The sequence below is a fragment of the Triturus cristatus genome, chromosome 7 (assembly GCF_964204655.1).
Source record: "Triturus cristatus chromosome 7, aTriCri1.1, whole genome shotgun sequence".
NCBI classification, from domain to species: Eukaryota; Metazoa; Chordata; class Amphibia; order Caudata; family Salamandridae; genus Triturus; species Triturus cristatus.
Genome location: NC_140590.1, coordinates 704,676,327 through 704,700,523, shown reverse-complemented (window position 1 = coordinate 704,700,523; position 24,197 = coordinate 704,676,327). Strand labels below are relative to the sequence as shown.

At 44.5% G+C, this 24,197-nt stretch overlaps 2 protein-coding genes across 3 annotated transcripts in view; both read right to left on the bottom strand.

The window, feature by feature from the left end:
• The window catches only part of TTYH2 (tweety family member 2), a 323,403-nt gene that overhangs the window by 26,700 nt on the left and 272,506 nt on the right, over positions 1–24,197 (bottom strand). For both annotated transcript variants that reach the window (XM_085617358.1, XM_085617359.1), the window contains 3 exons: positions 7,216–7,308; positions 5,952–6,044; positions 3,660–3,802 (listed from right to left, as the gene is read on the bottom strand). In XM_085617358.1, the coding sequence (XP_085473484.1) occupies positions 3,660–3,802; positions 5,952–6,044; positions 7,216–7,308 (329 nt within the window). The remainder of the gene's footprint in view (positions 1–3,659; positions 3,803–5,951; positions 6,045–7,215; positions 7,309–24,197) is intronic.
• On the bottom strand, positions 10,638–14,027 carry LOC146810370 (SCAN domain-containing protein 3-like). The gene has a single exon (XM_085620369.1). It carries the CDS (start codon positions 12,471–12,473, stop codon positions 10,638–10,640), a length of 1,836 nt encoding a protein of 611 aa, XP_085476495.1. The 5' UTR covers positions 12,474–14,027.

Sequence of the window (24,197 nt, the reverse complement as noted above, 5' to 3'; positions counted from 1 at the left end):
TATGAACACGAAACCGGTCCCAGGATGCTTGTTTCCGGTCCAGGGAAGACATGGCTTGGCAGTTCGGGCTGGACTGTTCCCATGAGGCACAGGGTCAGACTGATTTGCATATGGCCATGTCTGAACTGGGGTGGTGGAGTGAGCTAAAGAATGATGCTGGATTAAACCCAGATCATTTGACTGGGGGTGAGTGTTTGATTTGCTCAAACGCTTCGTCCATCATCCCCTTTGGTATCGCTTGGTATCCCCTTTGGTATCGCAGTTTATTAGCATTGGTATCGAGTGACATTAGCACTGGTATCTGAAAATGTGGGCATCTGCAATGCGGGAGTGAGGCCTAACACAAGATGATACACAAAGCGGAGATAGGCAGGCACAGCCCTGTTGAGCAAACCTCATAATAGTTTCCCTTCTGGAAACCTAATCCACCCTTATAAGGAGTGTTTTCCTTTATATCGGAGGAGATTGAATTCCACTAATCTTTCTCCCGTGCCTGCCACATTCATGTTAATCCAGGTAGAAACTTGTGAAAGTGAGCCTTCTGTAGCGGGCAGAAACATTTAAACTTTACTCAGCGTTTCACTTGTGGTTGCTATGTGTTGTGCCATTGACAGTAAAAGTTCTGGCCAGTACCCACAATCCCCCATGGACCTATGTGGACCTGACAAATGCCTTCCAGAGCATGGACCCCTTCCTCTGGTGTCAATTCCCCTCCTACCTGGGAGAATGGTGGTAGAAGTTCCTTCCGAGACCCTCGTCTGCCTGCCCAATTGTCTGAAGAGCCTGCCACCAGTGAAGCACCCCCAGTCCGGAGGAGTCACCAGCCTCAGACCGGAACCAGTCTACCAGTCCGCCAACAAACTGGAACTGCCAAGACAAGGTAGGGAAATGAACCACCATCCAGCAAGCCCAACTGTGCTGGTGAGAGGCTAGAGTTGCGACATAAGCTGGCAGGCGCAATCCCGGCAACAAGTCGCTTTGCGTCTTTCTCCCTTGGCCCTCTCAGTCCTTCAACAGAGTGTGTGCTCCACTATACTTTCATGGGCCTCCTTGTATAGTACATCTACCACCAAGATTTGTATTTAGCTGGGGACGAGAACGCCGCCATTTGTGTGCTTATAGAGTCTGCTAAGGCAGACTGCACCACCATCTGACACCTCTGCAGAGTGGCACTGGTGCCCAGTGCCAGTGCATCCTTTGCTCTGGGACAAGTATTTGCAAACACTGGACTACTTTGTGAAAAATCCATCGATGCTCCTTGATCCCACAGTTTTTGGGGAGGGAGCTGTAGGCAGTAGAAATTAAAGACTGAAAAGAGCAACGTAAAACTACAGTCCTGTTTCATTATTGAGTGGAGGCCTCCCACTGTTCCAGAGGTGCCCGGACACTTTGGCATCATCGAGGCAAAATAAAATTGGTACTACGAATTTCAGACACGGATATCACAGTCTGTTTTGTAGTGTTTGTGAGGTAGGTTTTTGGGCTCAGGCACAAGCAATTTAAATGTAGAAGCATGCATTGGTGCTACAGTTGGCTACATCAAAGTAAAGCCGTGGCACCAATTTCCCAGCATGCATCCCTCAACCATTCCCCATCTCTGTGAAATAGACGCTAAAACTTTCAATGAAAACAAGGCAATCAACGCATCGCCATAGCTTACCACTGGACGAAGGATACAATGGTAAACAGATTTCTAGTGCTTAGTGCAAGAGAGCTATTAAAACAGAGACTGTGGCTTCTGCCTATACAATGGTATGACCATTTGGTTTTCTCTGTGTACTTTATTTTCAATTGACATTTTTTACTTAGCGGTTAATACAGTCATTTTCATTTTATAAGGTAAAAAGCGGATTTATTTTTAATTTATTTCGTATTATCTATGGTGTCATACTGATTCAGAGTCTCTAAACCCCTCCCCTTCTTGGAATAAGCCTCGACTGTTCAACCTCGCTACCCTGTGAAAGTGAAGCGCTAAAACTGAGTACTTGACTATGCAACTGGAGAGCACCAGGATTGTGACTTACCATGTATGAACAATGAAACAGTTTGAATTCTTGGAGCTGATGTACTAATCCCTATTTACAAACCAGGAAGTGCAAATTGCACATCAATTAGTTTGTGAATAGGGATGCAATTTGCGATGAGACAAATGTACCCAAGAAATTGCATTGTAAATCGACCATTCGCAAAGAATCATAAATTGACCTGCCTACTGAATATTAATTAGGCAAGTCGCTATTTGAGACCTCTTGTTATTGACCATGAACAAAAGGATGGTCACCTGCAGCTGACGGCAGCTCTCCATTCCTGCCTACACATTTTCAAATACATTTTTTTTTTAAGTGCATGTATCTTGAAGGGTCAGGTGCCACTTTTAAATAGCTAAAGAAAAATCCATTTGTAAAGACAACAGTGGGAGCAAACTGTGGTACCCAGGACCACTGCCAACTCTTCCTGCAGCCACCCAATAATTCCCAAAGGGGAAGCGGATCTAAGAAGCAGCTTCACCTTGCAAATCATACACCACCCATAACTCAGGTGTTGGTATCTGGTCAATGGTTTGTGATGCAATTGCAAATTGAGAACAGGAGAGGATGACCCTTTCTAATCCCCGCTTACTCGCTATTCAGAATAAGTGTTAGAACCACTATTGTAAGTCGGAAATACTTTTCTGAGTTGCAAAAGAGATTTTGTACATTAAAAAACACTCTTTTACATTTGCCAAGTCTTTAATTGTGAATTGCAAGGTCTGTGAGCGCAAAAGTGTTTTGTACATCAGGTCCCTTGTCCTTAATTTAACCTCACTGTTTTCCATGTGTAAGTAAAAAATATATTTTTTTAATTAAATATTTTATTGCGTGTTACAACTGTATTCCAATGTATTTGGAATCCAAACCTACAACCACCTTCTAGAGCAGGTTTTCGTTGATAAACTTAGCCCCATTTTAGTAACTTGATATCCAGGTCCACTGCGTCAGTACCTGGGGTCCTGTACATGGATTTTGAATGGATATTCTTTTGAACGTGTTTGCAGCAGACGTTTTTACCTTTGTTTTTTTAACACCTAGATCATTTGTACGGGTATAATTTCAGTCTCTATTCAAGAGCCTGTCCACAGAAAGATTCTTAAATGATTCATTTTTGTGTCATGAAAATAATGCTACAACTGCCCCAGATTTGCCAATTTTCCATAACAAATTTCAGGTCGGTCACTGATAGCACATTCAATGATATATATATATATACATTACAGAAGCACAGGGGGAAACAAAGCTATTAGTCAACAATTCTCAAATGTCATCCTTTGCAAATAACTTTCTTATTTAGCAACATGAAACACAGATTATTTCAATTAAGGATAAAAAAAAAGACAAATGGCTGGGAAGGCATAATGTAATAATTAAGGCTTTTCTTAAGAGGTACTTGGAAATGTAACCGAATGCAAACTGTAGCACATTATACTAATTACATAATCTTTGGATAATTTCACAACTGTATTATGTGATGGGAATGTAATGAAACCGGAAGAAATGGGTATCCCCCCTCCCCAGGGATAACTCGATCTGCCCATCCACCTTGGCAGTAATGCTCCTGTCCTCCTCACTTGATCAGCTCTCCTCTCTCCCCAGCTGTTAGGAAACACCCTCCATCACACTCACCGGGCTGCGCACTGCTTCCAGGCCTGCGGTATTGCGGCCACCATGGCGGAGAAGGCTACAGCTGCTAGCAGCGAGAACAAGCCCAGGTACATCAGCCCTTCCACCCCATCATAGCAGATTCCAACAAGCGCGTCCAGGTAGTCCTAAAACAGAGGGGGTTAGAGAGAGATAGGATATTATAGTGTAAACCCTCCAGCGCTTCAATGCCCCCTTTCTCTTTTCACTGCTAATTGCCAAAGTCTGATGAACAGCATCTGAACAGCTCACACTTCTGCAGTGACGAGTCCACAGTGATGGAGCATGAGAAGCGGGCACTGATGAGAAGCGGGCACTGATGAGAAGCGGGCACTGATGAGAAGCGGGCACTGATGAGAAGCGGGCACTGATGAGAAGCGGGCACTGATGAGAAGTAGGAGGCCCTCGCGCGGATATGGTGGAGCTATTCAGTGGTCTCAGACTGGCATCGTACATGAGCAGTAAACACACAGTGCCCAGAGGAGATTAAGGAATGTTTGCTACACAAAAGTGTCAGACTCAAAAACACAGCTGGATTATTCCTTTACGCGGTGCAACCACAGGCCGCTCTGGACTGAGATCTGCTGCTTTCACGTTACATTACTAGGAACATCAGTTACTTGTTTTTTCTGAGATCCTTAACCGCAAACACTGCAGGAAATTTGGAGTCACGTTATGTCGTTTCAAACCCTTGTTTAAAAAAACAAAAGGGCCAATAATTTTTTCTATTTTTAAAACGTGGAAAAGTGGATCTAATTTAATACGAAATCAGTTTCTTCTATTTTGTATTATTTATGAAGCAAAACCGTGTGAAAACAGTTGGATCCATGCTTTTAAACAAAGGTTGCTCAAGGGTTAGCATTAAAAGTTAGATCATGCGACCAACATAATTTATCAGCAACTCTCATATTTAAAGTAATGGTTATACAATCCATTTCCTCCATTTTAGCACTAATGCAAAAATGCTTTCATAAGCTGCACTGCTCAATTTCCCACAACACAAGCAGCAATAGAGTACAAAATTGATTCTCACTTTTTTTTGCAGAAGTACAAAGTGTATATAATATAGGTTGCCATAGAAAGCTACTGTGCTTTCAGTGCATATAGAGATAACCTGGTCCAAGTAAAATAGGATTTATTAATTCAATAAATGTAACTACTTTTATGAAGTGGCGGTGTGGCTGGTTTTATGAGTCTCTCAGGGGGATCTTGGATGAGCTCCAACACACACATTTTTTGAAGCCAGGGCATTCTACGACTTGTGTTTGGATGCACAGCCCTCTTTACCCCTTCAGGATTCTCTCGTCCGCAAACTATGTCCCTCGTGCTGAACTGTAGATCAAGCTGGAAAGGTTCATGTAAGACCCCTTCAACAGATGGGCCACTGCGACATAATGATTACATCACTGCAGGGACTTCCACGGGGACAGAAGAGCGACAGCTGGGCCTGGCCCGTAATCCACTCACACACGAATACAAGAAACCGACACCAGGCGTGTTTTTTCATAGCACATCTGCAAGGTCCCTGTAGAGCAATAGCCTCTACCCGTATCCAAAATATATAAACATTTGGAATTGTGCCCACTTATTCTCACAGGTGAGGAAGGATTCACGGACCCGCATTTCTGCTGCACAGCTCTAAGAATAAATATACTACCAAGTCACCTTCCCTCTAGAAGTATACATTGAATCGATACAACATTAAAGGGAGCAGGACTCAAAATATGAAGGGAGTCAGAAAATGTGATTTATTTATATAGGGCCATTAGGCTTCAGATCAGAGCTCACCGGATCTTCACTCGTGACACCGTGAATTGCATCAGTGATCACATCACAAGGACTCCTGGAAGAGTGGCAAATATACATCATACAAGGGCACACCAAAGCAGCCTCAGTGCCATGCGTCTGCCTAGCAAAGGAGCGTGGTGGGGGATTTATGAATGTCAATCGTGATGCTGTGTCAGAGGCGTGAAGCATTCAGGGCCCTGAGCTGAAGTCTACAAACCAGTGTGCCCAGTTTTAAACAGTCTTCAAATGAGCAGCACATTTATTCTTCTTCTGTCACTTCAGTCCACATCGTGGCACTGTCCGTGTAGGCTAACAGCTCACACAAACTGCGGACATTGCAAATCTGTGCTTATTTTGACTTTTCATCAGGTATAGATTTTCAAAGGTGTATGCATGGCACATGTGTCCCACCGAAGAGTGTACACACTGAGAACTATTCAATTCTGTCTCAGTCCTGCCACAGGGGAAACCATCAAGGCTGTCACTTACCTTGTGCAGCCCACGGCAGTCTAACATGGCGGTGAGCTGGTGAAGGGTGGCTTCAGAGGAGTTCAGGATCTGCTGGATTCCCAGAAGGTCTTTCTGAAACAGAGACAGAGAGGAGATGAAAGAAGTGACTCACAAAGAGAGGTGCACAGAGGTGAGAGAATGAGCTGATGAGAGAAAGTAGGGAGGAGGAAATGACCCAGATGGAAATGCTAGACTGCCAGGTATAAGGGGATCCATCTGCTGACACCTGAACAAATGGCTAAGAAGGCAAATTCACCAAAGGGCTAGAGGTCGCACAAGAACCTCAGGTACCCTCTGACCGCCTCATGACCCCAGAGGGATGCCCTTTCTTCCTTAGCTCCTGTTTGCTGCAAAATCATAAGGGGGGCTCAAGGACTGGATCCTACAGAAAGGTCACTTTCCTCTTCCTGCTGTTACCTTCATCCGCCTGAGGCGAAGGGGAGGAAGTGCTAGAAGCAGCAAGGGCAGTGCCATGCATAGCAGCTGCTCCCTGTGGCTGCCCCCATTGACACACTTAGAGGGCACCACTCAAGGGGTGTATACCGGGCTGCGTTGTGCTCTAATCAGGAAACCTAATTCCCCACAGTGAGCCAAAAGAGTTATTTTGTGTTGTGAAATGCGTGTTTGTGCTTTTCACAGAAACCATCGTCATGAACTGTTGAAGTTAGATCATGCAGCTTCCACACACGTCATCAAATAAGAGATATGATCTCCTCTTGAAAACTTAACAAGCCCTTTTCTTGTGATGCATTTTTAAGAAAGTAAATAGTTTAATGTATTAGGAAATATCACAAAAACCAGGTGCATTGCAGGTTATTACTTGTGAGAAAGATGCCACTGGCATCCTTTGACTACACATGAAAAAACGATTCTGGATACATGTTGACAATCAAGAGATCTCTTTAGCAGTTGCTGTTGGGTTGCCTATTCATATGTACGATGCTGTTTTAAAAGTCATAATAATTTAAGAAAAAGGTCAGAAATAAGCAGCTCTTGCAATGACATCTGCCCTAGTCAGTCCTATATATGACCTGTGCAAGACGGTGTGCTCCTTTCAGTGCTTTATACCTGGCTTCCAGGCGCACGCCTTTAACCTTTACGGGGCTTGGAAGACTTATCAATTCCTTGGCCAGCTGCACACCCGTTACCTGTTCCCCGTGTGCAGCTCAGCTCTCTTTCCAATGCCCTGTGCACAGTTTGAAGATGTCTGCCTGTTCCCCGTGCAACGCCCGCTACCCCTTACCTGCGCTGAAGGGAAAACGGGCACAGCGAACTGCAGCAAACCCTGGATCTGGATCTGCATGGTGGTGAGCGACCGCTGGAACACAGTGAGAGACTGCAAGGGGAAGCAATGAAGGAATCCGTCATGAAAAGCAGGAGGCTTTCAGAGACTATCAGGAGAAAGAGTGTAAAAACAGGCAAGCCAAAGGTGCAAGAAGCCGCCTCGAAAGGTGGGCAACTTGGCCAATTCGAGGCATTGGCCAGTTGAGTGACCTTCCCTTTTCACTGTATGCTAGCGCACTTGTGATCTCTCCTTTTCACTGTACACTAGCGTACTTGGGATCTCTCCTTTTCACTGTACACTAGCCTACTTATGATCTCTCCTTTTTACTGGACACTAGCCTACTTGTGATCTCTCCTTTTCACTGTACACTAGCCTACTTGTGATCTCTCCTTTTCACTGTACACTAGCCTACTTGTGATCTCTCCTTTTCACTGTACACTGGCCTACTTATGATCTCTCCTTTTCACTGTACACTAGCCTACTTGTGATCTCTTCTTTTCACTGTACACTGGCCTACTTGTGATCTCTCCTTTTCACTGTACACAAGCCTACTTCTGATCTCTCCTTTTCACTGTACACTAGCCTACTTGTGATCTCTCCTTTTCACTGTACACTGGCCTACTTATGATCTCTCCTTTTTACTGGACACTAGCCTACTTGTGATCTCTCCTTTTCACTGTACACTAGCCTACTTGGGATCTCTCCTTTTCACTGTACACTAGCCTACTTGTGATCTCTCCTTTTCACTGTACACTGGCCTACTTATGATCTCTCCTTTTCACTGTACACTAGCCTACTTGTGATCTCTTCTTTTCACTGTACACTGGCCTACTTGTGATCTCTCCTTTTCACTGTACACAAGCCTACTTCTGATCTCTCCTTTTCACTGTACACTAGCCTACTTGTGATCTCTCCTTTTCACTGTACACTGGCCTACTTATGATCTCTCCTTTTTACTGGACACTAGCCTACTTGTGATCTCTCCTTTTCACTGTACACTAGCCTACTTGGGATCTCTCCTTTTCACTGTACACTAGCCTACTTGTGATCTCTCCTTTTCACTGTACACTAGCCTACTTGTGATCTCTCCTTTTCACTGTACACTGGCCTACTTATGATCTCTCCTTTTCACTGTACACTAGCCTACTTGTGATCTCTCCTTTTCACTGTACACTAGTCTACTTGTGATCTCTCCTTTTCACTGTACACTAGCCTACTTGTGATCTCTCCTTTTCACTGTACACTAGCCTACTTGTGATCTCTCCTTTTCACTGTACACTAGCCTACTTGTGATCTCTCCTTTTCACTGTACACTGGCCTACTTATGATCTCTCCTTTTTACTGGACACTAGCCTACTTGTGATCTCTCCTTTTCACTGTACACTAGCCAATTTGGGATCTCTCCTTTTCACTGTACACTAGCCTACTTATGATCTCTCCTTTTTACTGGACACTAGCCTACTTGTGATCTCTCCTTTTTACTGTGCACTAGTCTACTTGTGATCTCTCCTTTTCACTGTACACTAGCCTACTTGTGATCTCTCCTTTTCACTGTACACTAGCCTACTTGTGATCTCTCCTTTTCACTGTACACTAGCCTACTTGTGATCTCTCCTTTTCACTGTACACTGGCCTACTTATGATCTCTCCTTTTTACTGTACACTAGCCTACTTGTGATCTCTCCTTTTTACTGTACACTAGCCCACTTCTCACCTCCCCTTTTCACTGCACTCCCTTTGCGACCTACCATTTCCACTTTACACAAGCCAACTTGCAACCTTTCCTGTCCACTGACCGCTAGCGCACTTGTGATTTCTCCTTTTTACTGTACACTAGCCCACTTTTCACCTTCCCTTTTCACTGCACTCTAGCCCCCTTGAGACCTACCATTTCCACTTTACACAAGCCAACTCGTAACCTCTCTTGGCCAATGACCGCTAGCCCACTTGTGATGTCTCATTTTTACTGTACACTAGCCCACTCGTACCCTCCACTTTTCAATGTACCATACCACACTTGTGATATTCTCTTTCACTGTACACTAGCCCACTTGTGGCCTCCTCTTTCACTGTATGCTAGCCCTCTTGTGACCTTCCCTTTTCACTGTACGCTACTCCACTTGTGATTTTCCCTTTTCTCTGTACACTAGCCCACTTGAGAATAGCACCTTCGTTGTACTGTAGCCCACTTGTGACCACCCCTTTCAATGTACACTAGCCGGCTTGTTCCCTCCCCTTTCAGTGGATGCTAGCCTTCCTACCATCCTGGCTGTTACAACATGGTGCCAACACCGATTTCCATGAGAACCACAATGGCACGACAGCAGTTCTGTTTTACGCAGCTTTGTAACGCTGCACTCGTGTAGAGGCACTTTCAAGAATAAAAATAGCGTTTCTACCATAGACATGAGCAGAATTCTAAAGCAATATGTGCATCAATGTTACACCTTCTCAGGCAGGCATTTTGTAGGCTTCATGGCCACAAACTAAAATCCGCTAGACAAAAACGTAACGCACTGACTGCAAGGGGAGCCTGGCTTCACCGCACTTCTCCAACAACTAACACTTCTATAAAGATGGCAAAATAGCTCCATGGATTGGATGCCACCAACTGCAGAGACCCGACTGCAGAAAGGACATCACAGGTTTAAACCTGGATAGGACTGACCCCGTCTTTCATTCTTCTGAGCCTATGATAGGAATGGAGTTAAGATATTACTAAAACATATTGTGCAGCTGAGGGGGTACAAATCCTCGGCTCTCCAGGGGTTTCATTTTTATTTTGCACTCATCTCTTTCTAAGGGCTGTGGCACACTGCATTTAGTTAATATCAGCAGAAAAGTAAAAATGCAAAACAATTCAGAAATGTGCACAGGAAAAGACGTCCCCTGTGATAACTGTTCACCCCCCTGCATCCTGAGCCACGATGAGGGACTTCACTTAATGGCTAAGGCAACAACTAAAACTTTATGTGCAGCTTCAAACTGCGAAACACCCCCGTTTTAGAATGCAGTGGGCTTAAGTAAATGATCACGATAGGGCAGAGGTCTTCAAACTTTTGGATGCCGAGACCCCCCTGTCAAAATTTCCAGGCTTAAGGACCCCCTCCTGAGAATTTTTTTTAGAACTTGGTACTCCTCATCACAGACAACCACAAACGCCCCCCCGTTCCCATGGCAAATCATTTTTACGGTGGGGAATTATTATTAAACAGTGTTTAGCAAACTAAAGGTTTATGGGTGATTATAGTTTGGAGTCACAAGCTTACTACACAGTTCAAACAAAAAGTCTCCAAAAAGAATTGCCCAAAAATGCACAACAGTACTTTATTTTTCCTAAACAAAACATAGTTTGACAAACTTGGTAACACATTTCTGAACTAATGGGATGGGTGGGCCTGTTTTTCTCCGCAGAGATTGTCAATTTGTGGATGTATCTTTGCTACAGCCATCCTCAGGTTGTGCTCCACCTCAAGCCTTGAACGGTACTTGGTCTTTAATACTGCCAATGCTGAGAAACCAATCTCACATAAATATGACGAACTAAAAGGCAGAATAGTCTTGACTGCAATTTGTGACAAACATGAATGTTCTTCAGACATTTTCAGCCAAAATTCCGCCAATGGGATTCTGCTGAATTGCATTTGGAGAACGCGATCACTCTGGACCTCAATTAGGTCTTCCTGAAGGTGCACTGGGAGATGAGTACCTGCATCCACTAGAAAAGGTTGGAAGACCCAGTCATTGTCATGATCACTGTCCTCAGGAAAGTACTTTTCTAAACCACCCCTGAGAGAAGTCAAGTGATTTCTTATGACCTCAGCAGCACTTTCAAGTTCGTAACCTGTGTCCTCAACAGCTTCTGATAAACACGGGAATGCCTCCAGGAGGCCATCTTCAGTTAGTCTTTTCCACAACTCTAGCTTTTTCTTGAAAGCAGATATTTTTTTGCACATTGTGAAAGATGTACTTTCAGCTCCTTGCAAAGACAAATTCAAGGAATTTAATATATCAAAGATGTCTGCAAGGTATGCTAAAAGCACAAGCCAACGAGGATTACACAACTGTTCTGCTTTGTATGGATCCAAATCTAGAAGGAATTGCCGTACTTCATTTCTTAGTTCAAAAATACGGTTCAGAACCTTCCCTCTGGATAACCACCGGACTTCAGTATGGAAAAGCAAACCATTATGATCAGCTCCCATTTCTGCACACAAAATGGCAAACAGACGTGCTCTAGTGGGGTGCGCCTTTATGAAATTAACAATTTTCACAGCACAATCCAACACATCCCCAAGTTCCCTATCCATGTTTCGGACTGCAAGGGCTTCCCGGTGTATCATACAGTGGGTCCATAGAATATGAGGAGCCACTTTTAACACTTTGGCTTTTAAGCCTGCCCTAGCCCCACACATGGAAGGAGCACCATCCGTACAGATCCCAACACAGCTGTCCCATTTTAAGCCGTTGGAGCTCAAGAAGTCATTGAGAATGTCAAACAGGGTTGATGCTGTTGCCTGTCCCCTGATTGGTTTACAGAATAAAAAATCTTCCAATATTACAGTTTTGTGGCAGTATCTGACATAAGCAATTAAATGAGCGTCCTTAGATAAGTCAGTCGCTTCATCCAATTGCAAAGCAAACAAACTCGATTTCAAGCGTGCAAGGAGTTGTCTATGGATATCCTCAGACATGTCAGAGATTCTGCGGCAAATTGTTGTGTCTGAGAGTGGTACCAATTTCAACTTCTCTGCCGCTTTTTCACCAAGCATTGTTCTGGCCACATCAAGCATTGCTGGAAGAATCACTTTTTCCCCATCCGTAAAGGGCTTTTTGTTTTTGGCAATGTGGTACGCCACTTGGTAAGATGCTTTCAAAGCATTTGTTGGCGTGGAGACCACATTTTTCACAGTGTCTTTTTGGTGGATGATGTCTTCCAGCTTTCTGGCAAAAAAATCTGTATTCTTTCCTACCAGTGACCCGTGTTTGGTTTCCAAGTGGCGCTTTAATTTGTTTGGTTTCAGACTTTCATTAGCCAAGGTCATGCCACAAACCACACACTGTGGCTTTATTTCACCATTTATGGTGACGCAGGTGAATCCAAGGTCCAGGTAGGAGACATCATACTTCCTACTTTTTGCAGCTCTTTTCTCGACGTCTGTTTCGGCCTTTCGTTTGAGTGATCTACCATCTTTTGGCAGCAGGAAACGATCCATGTCAAATGTGTGTTTGCCCTATGATACAAAATTTCAAAGTCCAACATTAATGATTACCACAGACTTGCTGCTGTATGCTGTATGGTTGTCATTTAAAAAATTAAAAAATAAAACTTTGCATTTTCACAAGAAGTGTAAAAAATCTTCTTTTTTTCTGTAAAATGTGAATAACACATCCGGTTTCTTCCACGTGCTTAAGAACAGAAATTGCAGCTGGTCCTGGCTTCCATCACGTGAGCTGGCGTTGTGGGCCGTTACCAAGGTTCTCCTTCCCTTGAGTGCGTACACATTGATAGCAATGGGTAACATGGGTGATCAAAATGTGTAACATCCACCGCCTACTTGTTTAATAAAGGCTTTGCAAATGAAATTCGCTTTGTGTATGGGATTTTGTGGGGTTACAGAAGATGCAGACGAAACCCTCCACCAATTTACTTTGAAACCGTTCTGCAGCAGAATGGAGAACCCGAGTTGGAGTCACCTTTGGGACCTTATAAGTGTTAAGCCATGCAACAGTTAATGTTGTTGCAGTACCATCACCCATTGGCCCCATGCACGCTGCACCAATCCGACCCTGTAAGTGCCGATCTTTAATTTGGGAGCATAATCCTCAAACATCACCTGGCAAAATAGGTATCTGTGTCGGCATGTTTTTTCATTCCAGTTTAGTGTGGATCTTTAAAGGATACACGACGGAAATTTGACTCTGCTATTCATTGAGGACTTCTTAAATATAGGCATACTTCTTGGACATACTAAAGGTATACTTCCATGGGATTAACAGTTTTAAAAAAAACAAATTGTAAGCAGAATAGAACCATACTCATCCTTCGATAAAATTCCATATATCCTAACATAATTTCAATAAACCTTCACTATCCTCAAAATCGATTGCCATCAGCCTTTAGTTAAGTTCATCACCCGAACATGGCCCCAGTCTTGTCTGTATCTTTTTGTTTATTCATTCGCTTCTACAAATAGAAATGTCAAGCATCTTTTGAGCCAACAAATACACATTTGGGGAGGAAGTGTTCTACCGATGTAGCAAGTGGCAGACACGCAATTAAAATTGCTAGAAAAACGAAACCGTCCTTAATGTTATTTTTAAACCCCTTCATAATCAGTGTACTATAATAGTCCGGATACTGTCCGATTGCCAGTGAGATTTTTTAGAGAAGCCCTTTCCCAATTCAGTTGACAAGTGGATAGTTATGAATATATGAAGGTGGCTTGTCTCTGATTATTACATCTGTGTCAGAGAAATGACAAATTTGTTCTCCGTTTAGCGATTGTGGCAGGGGTAACATACAAATTAAATATATTAAAAACAATCCCACATTTTGAGAATGCGATAGCTAGATAGAAAGTAGAGGTCTCAGTAAAGCAGCTGGATGTGAATCCTGATTGGAGATTCAGTAGGAGATTGTTTTACTTATAACATGCAAACCAAAGTACACTGGTTTGGAAAGTCAGGCCTGAGGTGGGGTGGAAATTGTTCAACTTTGTGGATCTATGGATGGATGACAAAGTCCTTTGCCAGTGTAGCACAGATAGGGTCAGACAAAGAATAGCAACATTTCAGATGAGCAAAATGGTGTTGATTAACTTAACAAAGACATCTTCATTATAATAGAAAGGGAGAGTGGAGTCATTCTGGGCAGCATCATTAGCAGCAGATTAATTAATGGCAGAGGACAGGGCCGAGGTGCTGGCTTCCTCGGGGCGCTGTGTTTGCAAGTTTATGTTTTTGAAGCACCTGCTGCAGCGTTTCTTTCCTCCGGCAATTGCCAGGCCTCACAAAAATGTCAAAATAACTCGTGTGATTAATTATCTTCCTGGACAGAGCTCAGTGTTTTGTATAGTTAAGGTTTTGACCTCTGTGAAGTTAGTGCAGAGGGTTAATATGCCTGCTGCAAAGAACGTGTACCAAGTTGATTTCAGAGTGCATATAATGTGGACACATCAGCAGGTTACTACTTTTAAAGGAGACATCCTTTTGTTACTTGCAATTTATAACTTAAAGTCCTAATATTCAACAGTGAGCTATTAACTTTCATCACAGAACTCCATACACACTGCAAAGCATACATTAGAACAGTCATTAATGTTGCTTAAAGGGTTAATTTGACCAGCAATCGATTCTTATTATTAAAGAAAACTCCCAACTATGCTGTTTCTTTTTCGTATCTGAGTTTGTGCTTCTCCACACCAAGCACTCTTAAACTATACTGCCTACCAGTATGGATGATATGTGACCACTAAACTTTTAATCCTTTGGCTTATGTAAACATTTCCTAACATTTTGAGAATACGTAAGAAAGTAAAGGGCCCCTAAAGGTGGGGGGGATGCATAGGAAGGCAGGGGAAGAGGCAGCTTACTCACCGGTTTTGGCAGCTTCCGTCGCCTTGGAAACCAGGGAACAGCCGGAGATCGGAGATCGGAATGCAGAGCAAGAAGCACGAAGAGGACACCAGTTGAAACACCACGGCAGCAGCAGCAATGAGGACGTCCAGGAAACGGAGCAGAGTGCAGGCAGCAGGAACCAGCACTTATCGAAGCACTTCAGAGGAGCATATTTATGGCCCCAGTTCACGGGCGCATTTCCTGGTTTGCATCCAGCTGCTTCTCTGATTGGAGGACAGTCGTCAATGACGTTGTAGTCTTTGACAATGTCCTCCAATCAGAGAGCTCCTTGAGGTGCACTGCTCGGAATCCAAAACGTAGAGTAAACGTTTTGGATTCCAGATGGAAGCAGTTCAGGGCAGAAGTGCGGCGGGAAGGCGCGACCCCCTTTCATCAACTCCACGCCCCCCCTGGGGGTCGCGCCCCACAGTTTGAAGACCCCTGCGATAGGGTCACAATCTCAATTCTGGGGGGTTCTTGTGTACCTGGGTGTATCTTCCACGTCAAACAGTACTGAGGAGTCCTCTCTGGGTGTTTCCTTGTCATTTCACACAGCTTGTGTGGGTATGTCCTTTTTGAGGAGGCATTGTTGGAGAACTCGTATACCATATTAGGGGATTTTAATTTTTATCTTGAACGACCTGAGGATGCAGATACAGCTCGACTCCTTAATATCATGGAAACCGCAGAGCTGATGCAACATGTAACGGGTCCTTCCCATCAGGCGGGTCACACACTCGATGGGATCTTTTCCAATATATCAGAATTAGCATTCACAGCTTTGTTACCGCTGGTCTGGTCTGACCATGCGGGAGTTAGGTTTGATATTTCACCCACCCCCCACCTATCCAAGGGGCGCCCCCAAACAGTGGCCGAAATAGTCAGAGCCTGGAACAGGGTAGGAGCGGAGACCTTATCTAGGGTACTCTCCACCTCACTTACTCCCATTCCCAGGAATACGGAGGAGGCGGCTCTGTCCCATACAAACTGGCTTACCCAGGCCTGCGTAAAGCTGGCGCCGCCCAAACTAGCGGTTTTTAATAGAATGACGCCCTCAGCCCCATGGTACACTACTGAACTGAAATCTCAAAAATGTGTATGCAAGAGATCAGAACGCAATTGGAGGAGGACATATATGGAAGGAGAAAAACAGGCATATCTGGCAAACTTGGCCAAATACAAACGTATGCTAAGGGAAGCCAAACAAAAGCACTTTGCCGCCCAGTTTACAGCAGCAAAAAATCCTACGAAAGAGATTTGCCACTATTAATAAAATGTCTCTAGTAGAACCAGCCTCAGTACCGGCCAGCACTGAGCTATGTGAAAAGCTAGCTCTGTTCTTTCAGAACAAAGTGAATACTATCTTCACCAGTCTCAGTGGCCCGATTCAGAGGAACCAAGAGGGCGGGACTAAGCCCAGTGAATCTCCGCCACCAATTGCCCTTAAGAAGTTTAGACATCTCACCTTTCAGGACACCTTGGAGTTGATAGTTAAAGTTAAATCCGGATCCCCTCTTGACCCCTGCCCGCTTAAAATCATCAAACTGGCACCAGCACCGATTGCCAATCATCTTACAGCAATTTTTAATGGTATGTTTGATAAAGGGGTATTTCCAGGAGTCTGGAAAAAGGCGTCTATCATCCCCTTGCTGAAAAAACCTAGTTTGGACCCTTCCGATCCTAATAATTTTCGACCCATTTCGCGTCTCCCATTTCCGGCTAAACTAGTTGAAAGGGCGCTAAACCATCAACTCACAGCCTTTGTGAGGAACACTTCACTTCTGGATCCTTCACAGCACAGATTTCGGGAGGGACATAGCACCGAATCCGCGTTGATCACGGCTACGGATCAGATCAGGTTCACGATGGATCGGGGTGGAAAGGCAGCGTTGATCCTTTTGGACCTATCCGCTGCTTTCGACATGGTCCATCATGGCCTGTTAATGGATCAACTTAGGAAAAGTGGAATTCAGCATAAGGCTTGGGATCTATTATACTCCTTTCTTTCCGATCGGAGTCAAATAGTTTCTTTGGAAAACTTTGCTTCTCAACCTTTTTCACTGCCCTGTGGGGTCCCACAGGGATCCTCGTTAAGTCCCACACTGTTCAATATTTATGTATCCTCCCTAGCGCCCATTATCAGAAACCATGGCTTTAGCGTAACCTCCTATGCGGATGATACGCAAATTGTTGTGTCTCTTTTACCCGGCCATGAACCTGGAGTGGACCTGAATTTTCAATCCTGTATGTCAGAAGTGGCTCGATGGATGGCAAACAATTGCCTCAGGTTAAATTCTAACAAAACCGAGGTGATGCTATTTGGGAATAACCCTAATTTTTGGACCCCAGCTTGGTGGCCGCAGGAACTGGGGGCTCTTCCCACTCCTGTAAATCAAGTTAGGAACCTTGGAATGGTATTGGATGCCAAACTATCCATGACATTACAGGTAAAGACGGTAGCCTTCAAAACTAGTTACATTCTCCGAACGTTGAGGAAGATTTTGTTCCTTCTTCCTCAGGAGCATCGACAGACTGTTGTAGTGGCCCTGATAACATCAAGATTAGATTACTGCAACAGTCTATACCTCAACATTCAGGAAGGGCTGCTGCACAGACTACAGCTGCTGCAGAATGCCACAGCCAGACTCCTAACTGGCCTCCCTAAATCTGCTCATATATCTAAGGCCATTCGAGACCTACACTGGCTTCCTATTAAGTTTAGGGTCCAGTCTAAGTCACTTTGTTTGGTCTTTAAGGCCCTACACGGAGAAGGTTCAGACTTCCTGATTAACAGGTTTAAAAGGTACAACCCTGCCCGACACCTCCGATCGTCTGATGCTAATCTGACCGAGGTCCCCCTAACAAAGAAAGTCAACTGGGGCGGCCGTAGTTTCTCATACGGTGCGGCAAGGTTGTGGAACGGTCTGCCTTCTCACATGCGTTGCATGGAAAATTTATTTCAATTTAGGAAAGCACTGAAGACTTGGCTGTTTGTCATATAATTCTGGAGCTAGGTTTATGGAGTAATGGACAGCACCAGGACACCTCTTGTGGTAATCGCGCGCTATACAAATTACGTTAACATAACATAACACAAGCTTCATACCTCTGAAAGGACGCCCCCCGCCAACTCTACTAGCTCCTCCCCAATAGCTTAACATGTCTGAGCGATCCCTGTCCTTGGTGTCAGCATTATTTAATCATTAAGTGAATGGTGGTAAATAAACTTTAGTACAGAAAAGCCTTTAAGGTGTCCCTGAGAGGCAAAAATGTTGGTAGACATGGCTGAAAGGGTCGCGAGCTCCAGTTAAAACCAGTGCTTTAAATGGGCCACTACTCACCGGTACTGAGCACCGGCACTGATGAATACTCACCCCTAGAGTACCGACACTTCCTCTTAGCCAAAGAGAGTACCAGTACTTATATGGGTAGCAACGCAAGCTCAGTGAATTATAAACGTGTGGATGAATAGCTGCCGACAAGCCCTTCGGTCTCAAAGGCAGAATCTGCTGCCTACCGCGACTTGGGGGGAAATGTAAGTGATGACAACATGATGCTACAGCAAAGTGTGCCAGCCCATCTCTGTAGCAAGGCTGAAGTGTGAGGGGGTAACAGTGACAGTGAGGCAGAGTGGGTGGTTATCGAGGCACAGCATAGCACACATCAATGAAGATAAGCACTTGCAAAAACAAATGTATGGACTGCCATGCAGTGGCCGCCGCTGCCTATGTAAAGAAGTGGTAGGGAAGAGGGTGGGGAGGAGGCAGAGGTGGGGAGGAGGCAGAGGTGGGGGGAGGCAGAGGTGGGGGGAGGCAGAGGTGGGGGGAGGCAGAGGGGAGGGGGTTGGATAATATAATACAAATATATTTTAAAACGTACCCGTCACTCTGCTCCCACTAGCTGCCAGACGCCTCGTTGCTCCTCCGAAGTGGATGTGCGTCAAGGCATTGGCTTCCCACCCAATTCAGACACTGCTCTCATGCTATGAGAGCAGAACCAGGATTGGTCTGAAAAGCCTCGTTTGCTGCTCAGGCAGTGTCTGGGAGTGTGTGCTGTTTTTCCAACCCGGCTGTTAACACAGCTGGGCTTGAGAAACATAAGTGCGCATGTATGTTTGGCCGGCCTAAGATGGTCCTCCAAACAGACATGCACACTCATAGTGCACACTATGCCTCCTCCCTGCAATGCCTGGCCCCGCCCTGCTATACACATATTGCTTAGCTCAGAACAGCAATAAATAAAATTATGATAATGTTGTGTTATTATAGTTTTAATTGTCATCTGCTGGCTCTAGGGAGTGGGGTGACGTGCCTCCACCATTACGGAGGAGCCAGCCCTTCTGCTATGTTCGCATGCATGAAATCCAAGTAAGTTCATGTGAGTAGAAGAAAAGGATTGGAAGCATAAATGACTGCACCACCAGACTAGTCACAAAGGTATATCATATTGCCCACCTCAAGTGATCTGCTGCTTGTAGATCACAAAAATAATAGAGCTAAATTGGTAGGATGAGAGGCAATATATAGAAAACAGATACTTAGGTACATATGAACACGTACAAACAAGCAATTACAGATAAATGAATTTAAGATTTCTTTATTCTTTGTTGTGCTTCACAAGATATAACCAGCCAACGCGTTTCGCCCAAACACGGGCTTCTTCAGGGCAGTGTGGTATTATAAAAAGGCGTAACCGGTAGCGCGTTTATCCAATAGGTACATTTGAGACTGATCCTAGTGCATGCATTCAAAGCTCATGGTAGAGCGAGGTTCGTTAGATAACAGGAATGCAGAGTTCCATCAAATGAAGACTAAAAAAGGGGTGTAGGTGATGCTTCACGGTGCTATCCAAACTGGGTTCAGTTGTACTGGCGTGGTAATTAAGTTCATGTGAGTGTTTGCATACGTAGGTGCTGTTGTTTCCAGTCGCCTTAGCTAGAACATAGCTGCCAACCCCACAGGCCTTGCATCAGGACAGCCTGCCCGGTCTCTGAGTCGTACTCACCAGGGTTAGCTTGTAGCAGTTCAGGGGCTCACAATCGCACTAGTGGGGATTTGTCTTTTTCTGTGTTAGGTCCGCACGTTCTTAAAGAACAAACATACTTGGGCTCTAACAGACTTTTTCTCCTGCTGTTTAAAGTGGTTAAATATTTCTAAAACTACATGCCATACACGTTTAACGGTCATACCGTGGGATACTCACATAAGGCTGCTCTGCAGGCATGCACTCAAAACTGTCCATTTTGTTTGACCTGCCCTTCTGCTCATTGGAATCTATGGCTTGAATTAAAAGACATCCATGGGCTTATAGTTCGAAGCTGTGATGCTGATGGTTTGAAAATGTATATGTTTCATCTTAATGAAAAAATAGCCCAAGTGCGGTAGACTAGTGGGTTGGGGTAAACCATTGATTGCAAAAACACTTTAATTCTAGGGACAAGGCCAGTGGTATTACCGTACTGTTTTCCTTTGGTTTATTGTCCCCAATATATAGGCATATGGAGTACAGTAAACTACGGAAAGACAACGAGGTCGGTCTAATGTGGCTTGATGTTTTTGGTTACCGTAGTGGTAATACATTAAACATTAGAAAAACACAGGTGTTAGAATGATATTATGGTATATCATTTGTTAAGTGTTCTTTCTAAAGTGCCCACACTATTCATTACTGTGCATGGTAGAGAATTGCAAAATTTATTTTATGTGACATGTATTGAGGTAATCCATGCACATGGAAAATCTGAAAGAAAATGTTAAATTTACACTTTCCTACGTATAAGGAGAAAAAGAACACTCCAGATCCCAAAAACGCCTCTTTAAAATATTGATCACTTCAATTGTTCACCCTTGTCCTGCCACTTAGGCCCGCCGAAAAACGCTCAATTTAGTGAGTACCTGCACTTATTTTTTCCCATTTAAAGCACTGGGTAAAACTTGGTCAATTCAGAAAAAAAATGATAACATTCACCAGAATTTTAACTTTGAATTTATTAAGCTTAAAGGTGGGATGGTTCATGTAAGAATTCGCACTACTATCCTGCCTTGCAACTGATGGGAATTATACAGACACAAGGCAGCACAAGACTGTGTAGATGGCCTTGGACAATGCATCATTTCTACAGCACATCACAGGCGAGCATGTTCTACATTTGTTTACGTTATTTGACGTAGCATCGTGTTTTTTTGGTACACAGTTTAAAATCATTTTCAAATTGCCAGCATGTGTTTTCAACTTTTCAGAAAATAAAGTAGAAAGGAACATTTTGTCCAGCAGAGGGCGACGGACGAACACATTTGTTTCCATTAAAATACATATGAACAAGATTCGGCGGCTGGCGCACATTACTTAAGGACTGGGGTGCACAAGGCCTCCTTTGTGAGGACTTGGACGAGGCGCCAGCAGTCGGACGTGGAGAGGGATATGAAAGCACATGTGTGTGACCACCTGTCATACATTCGGAGCGGCGACGGCCAAATTGTCCATGAGAACTGGACCCGTTTGACCTTGAAACGGTGACGTATTGCTCAACACATTCGCCTAAGGCTTCAGGCGTGTCCTCGCAGCACAACCGACATATCCACAAGTTAGCAATGATCACATTCGTACAAACGCCCGAAAAAAGTCGAACATTTGCAGCCGCATGTTTTAGATCCGTTCGGATGCAGGCTCTACTTTTTTTGAAAGTTACAAAATCATTCCAGGTTAAGCCAAGAAGCCTTCGATCGTCTCGATTTCAGACTGGCATATTCCAGGAAAACCGAGACAATCGCACATTTTATTTTCTTATACAGAAATGTGTGTGTGGAATATTTTCAGACAAGAACATCAGAGCGCCATGGAGAATCCTTTTCATGCACTCCCCAAGCCCAATTTAGTAGGCGTTTTCTTTACTAAACTATCAATTTCAGACATTTTCCAGGGGCGTGGGGGAGGGAGGGGGGACGGGGGTTAGGGACTAGTTTATTAATTTATCAACACAGGACATTCACCCACTATTGCCCATCATTCCTTTCGTGTAGTTTACTGACGAGAATCGTACACGCTATCACGTGTACAGTGCAGGCCGTAGCCTTCAATCAATTGAGGGATGACAAACACAGAATGAATATCCTGTCTGTTGAGCAATACTAGTTCAGTTGTATTGTACTGCAGCATCTATGTAGCGCTTAATACCCCTATGTGGAGCACTGAAATGTTTGCCTACAAGGGCAGCATGCTACCAGGGGCGAACACTCCAAAATGATGAAGGCGCGACGACCCACTGTCAGCAGATGATAAATACAACGATAATAAAAGATTGCGAGGCCGCTCAGACCAATACTGGCGCTGCTCTTTTACTATGAGAGCAGCGTCTGGATTGGGTGGGGAGCCTGTGCTTTCAGGCCCATCCACTTCTGGCGGAGGATAATAGCAGGAGCAATGCGGCCGCAGCGGCAGATAAGTGATTATAACCCTTATTTTTTTTATTTCCCAGCCCTGCTCCCCCAACGCATGTCCCCCCGAGCTGCCCTACCAGGTTCTATTAACAGCAGACGCTACTGCATGCTACTCGTGCTAGGTGTGTTGTTTGAAGGGTTTGGTCTTTATTTTTTGATCCTGTGTGGGAAGTGTTTCCATGTTGTGCATGATGACCTATGATGTCTGGTTATGTTATGCAGCGCTTAGCAGTGTGTTGAAGAGTTGGAGAGAGACACACACTTTAGGGTTAGCTTTGAGCAGCTGTCTGTGAGCTCCTAAAGAGCCCAGACATTCACAAAGTCTCACTGTGCTCTGTGTGTCAATTCTATTAAGTTGGGAACATTAAATGGACAACACACCAGCGGCCAAGGACCTTGGTCATCACACACCCTTACCACTTTCCCCTTTGTTTCCACTCAACCTTCTTCCCAGGATTTGACACAGCTGTGCCTGCTGCCCTACCTGGAAGAATGCACTGTACTAACTTGTAAAAGACAGGAAGGGACATGGATGCAAGCCCAGGCCATGCCTGTCACCATCGTCTGACCAAATCAATCTCCAGATTTATCGACTGAGCTGCCACTCTGGTAGCAAGGCAAGAATAATCCTCAATTTACTCTTGGTGCCAATGCACCCAGATTCCTAAATGCTCATTAGTGGGTGATTAATCAAATTGTAAGCTACATAATGGAACATTAAACCAAAACCACCACAACCTGCCTAAGTCCTCCTCAAAACCCATGAAAACTCCCTCGAAGCAGCCAACAAAGTGGAGCCATGCTTACTAGCCCTTCAAGAACTCAGAGAGGTCTTTTGACCCCAGACCATGAATTCTGCCTTGTTGTCCCTCTCGAGCATCAGGAGTCTCAAAGTCATCTTGTATCTGGTTAGGATCCTTCTCCAGTTGATCTCAATGATACATACTTGATCCCTTCACTGGTCACATCTCGTGAGGAGTAATCGGTCCTCAATACTCTTCAAAAGCTATCTCTGCTCTCTCCCGATTTCGACCACTCTTCAGCTGACTGCACGTAGCCCTTCCTGCCCATCACGAAGAAGTAAACCTAATTTCAGATTGTTGAAACCTGTGCCTGCCTCTAAATCCAGGACGAAAGTCAAAATGTAGGAGCCACCTTTGACTCAATCCTGATAGTCACCCCCCACTTATGCCAACTTAGATCCACCAGTGGCGTAGCATGAGGCACAGGGGCGGTTGCCCTGGGTGCAAAAACTTTAGGGACACTACATTTTAAAAGAAAAGTGGAAGGATACTTGCCTGCTCCAGGGCGCTGGCAACCGACGCTACGCCACTGCCAATCACCACCCGACGCTACACCGCTGCCAATAACCACCGTTTCCCACCCAGCCTTCAGAAGGAAGTAGCAAAAACCACCAAAATCAATTCCTGATGACCTACACTAACTGTACATCAAACATCCCAATACAAGAACACTGCAGCAGACTGCTAACTTGAAAGAAGCCCAACTCGTAATGCAATGTACATTTAAAAAGTAAGGACAAGTTCTGCAGTTGAGCGCTAGTGCACCACATACTGTTCAGGAAGGTCCTGGGAAAGGGGGGGGGGGGGGGAGGCTCCATTGAGTGTTGAATAAGGTTCCGAGAGAAGAGTGTGAAGCAATAGAAGGAGGCAGCAATAGTGGGAGGCAGCAGGTCTCCCTAGCTCACAGTAGCTAGGTGATGTGTAGTGAGTAGTCAATATTCCTGAGAAGATGTGCACTGTAATTGGTAAATGATTCGAAAAAGACTTAGGCGAACAAGACAATCTTATCTGAGAGTCCAACTGGAAATGCACAGAAGATGATGCTCATGAGAGAGGTTCCTGGGTCAAGGTCCTTGTGAGA

Excerpts from the sequence above, each read along its gene's own strand:
- LOC146810370 (XM_085620369.1), bottom strand. The coding sequence starts at position 12,473 with ATGGATCGTTTCCTGCTGCCAAAAGATGGTAGATCACTCAAACGAAAG.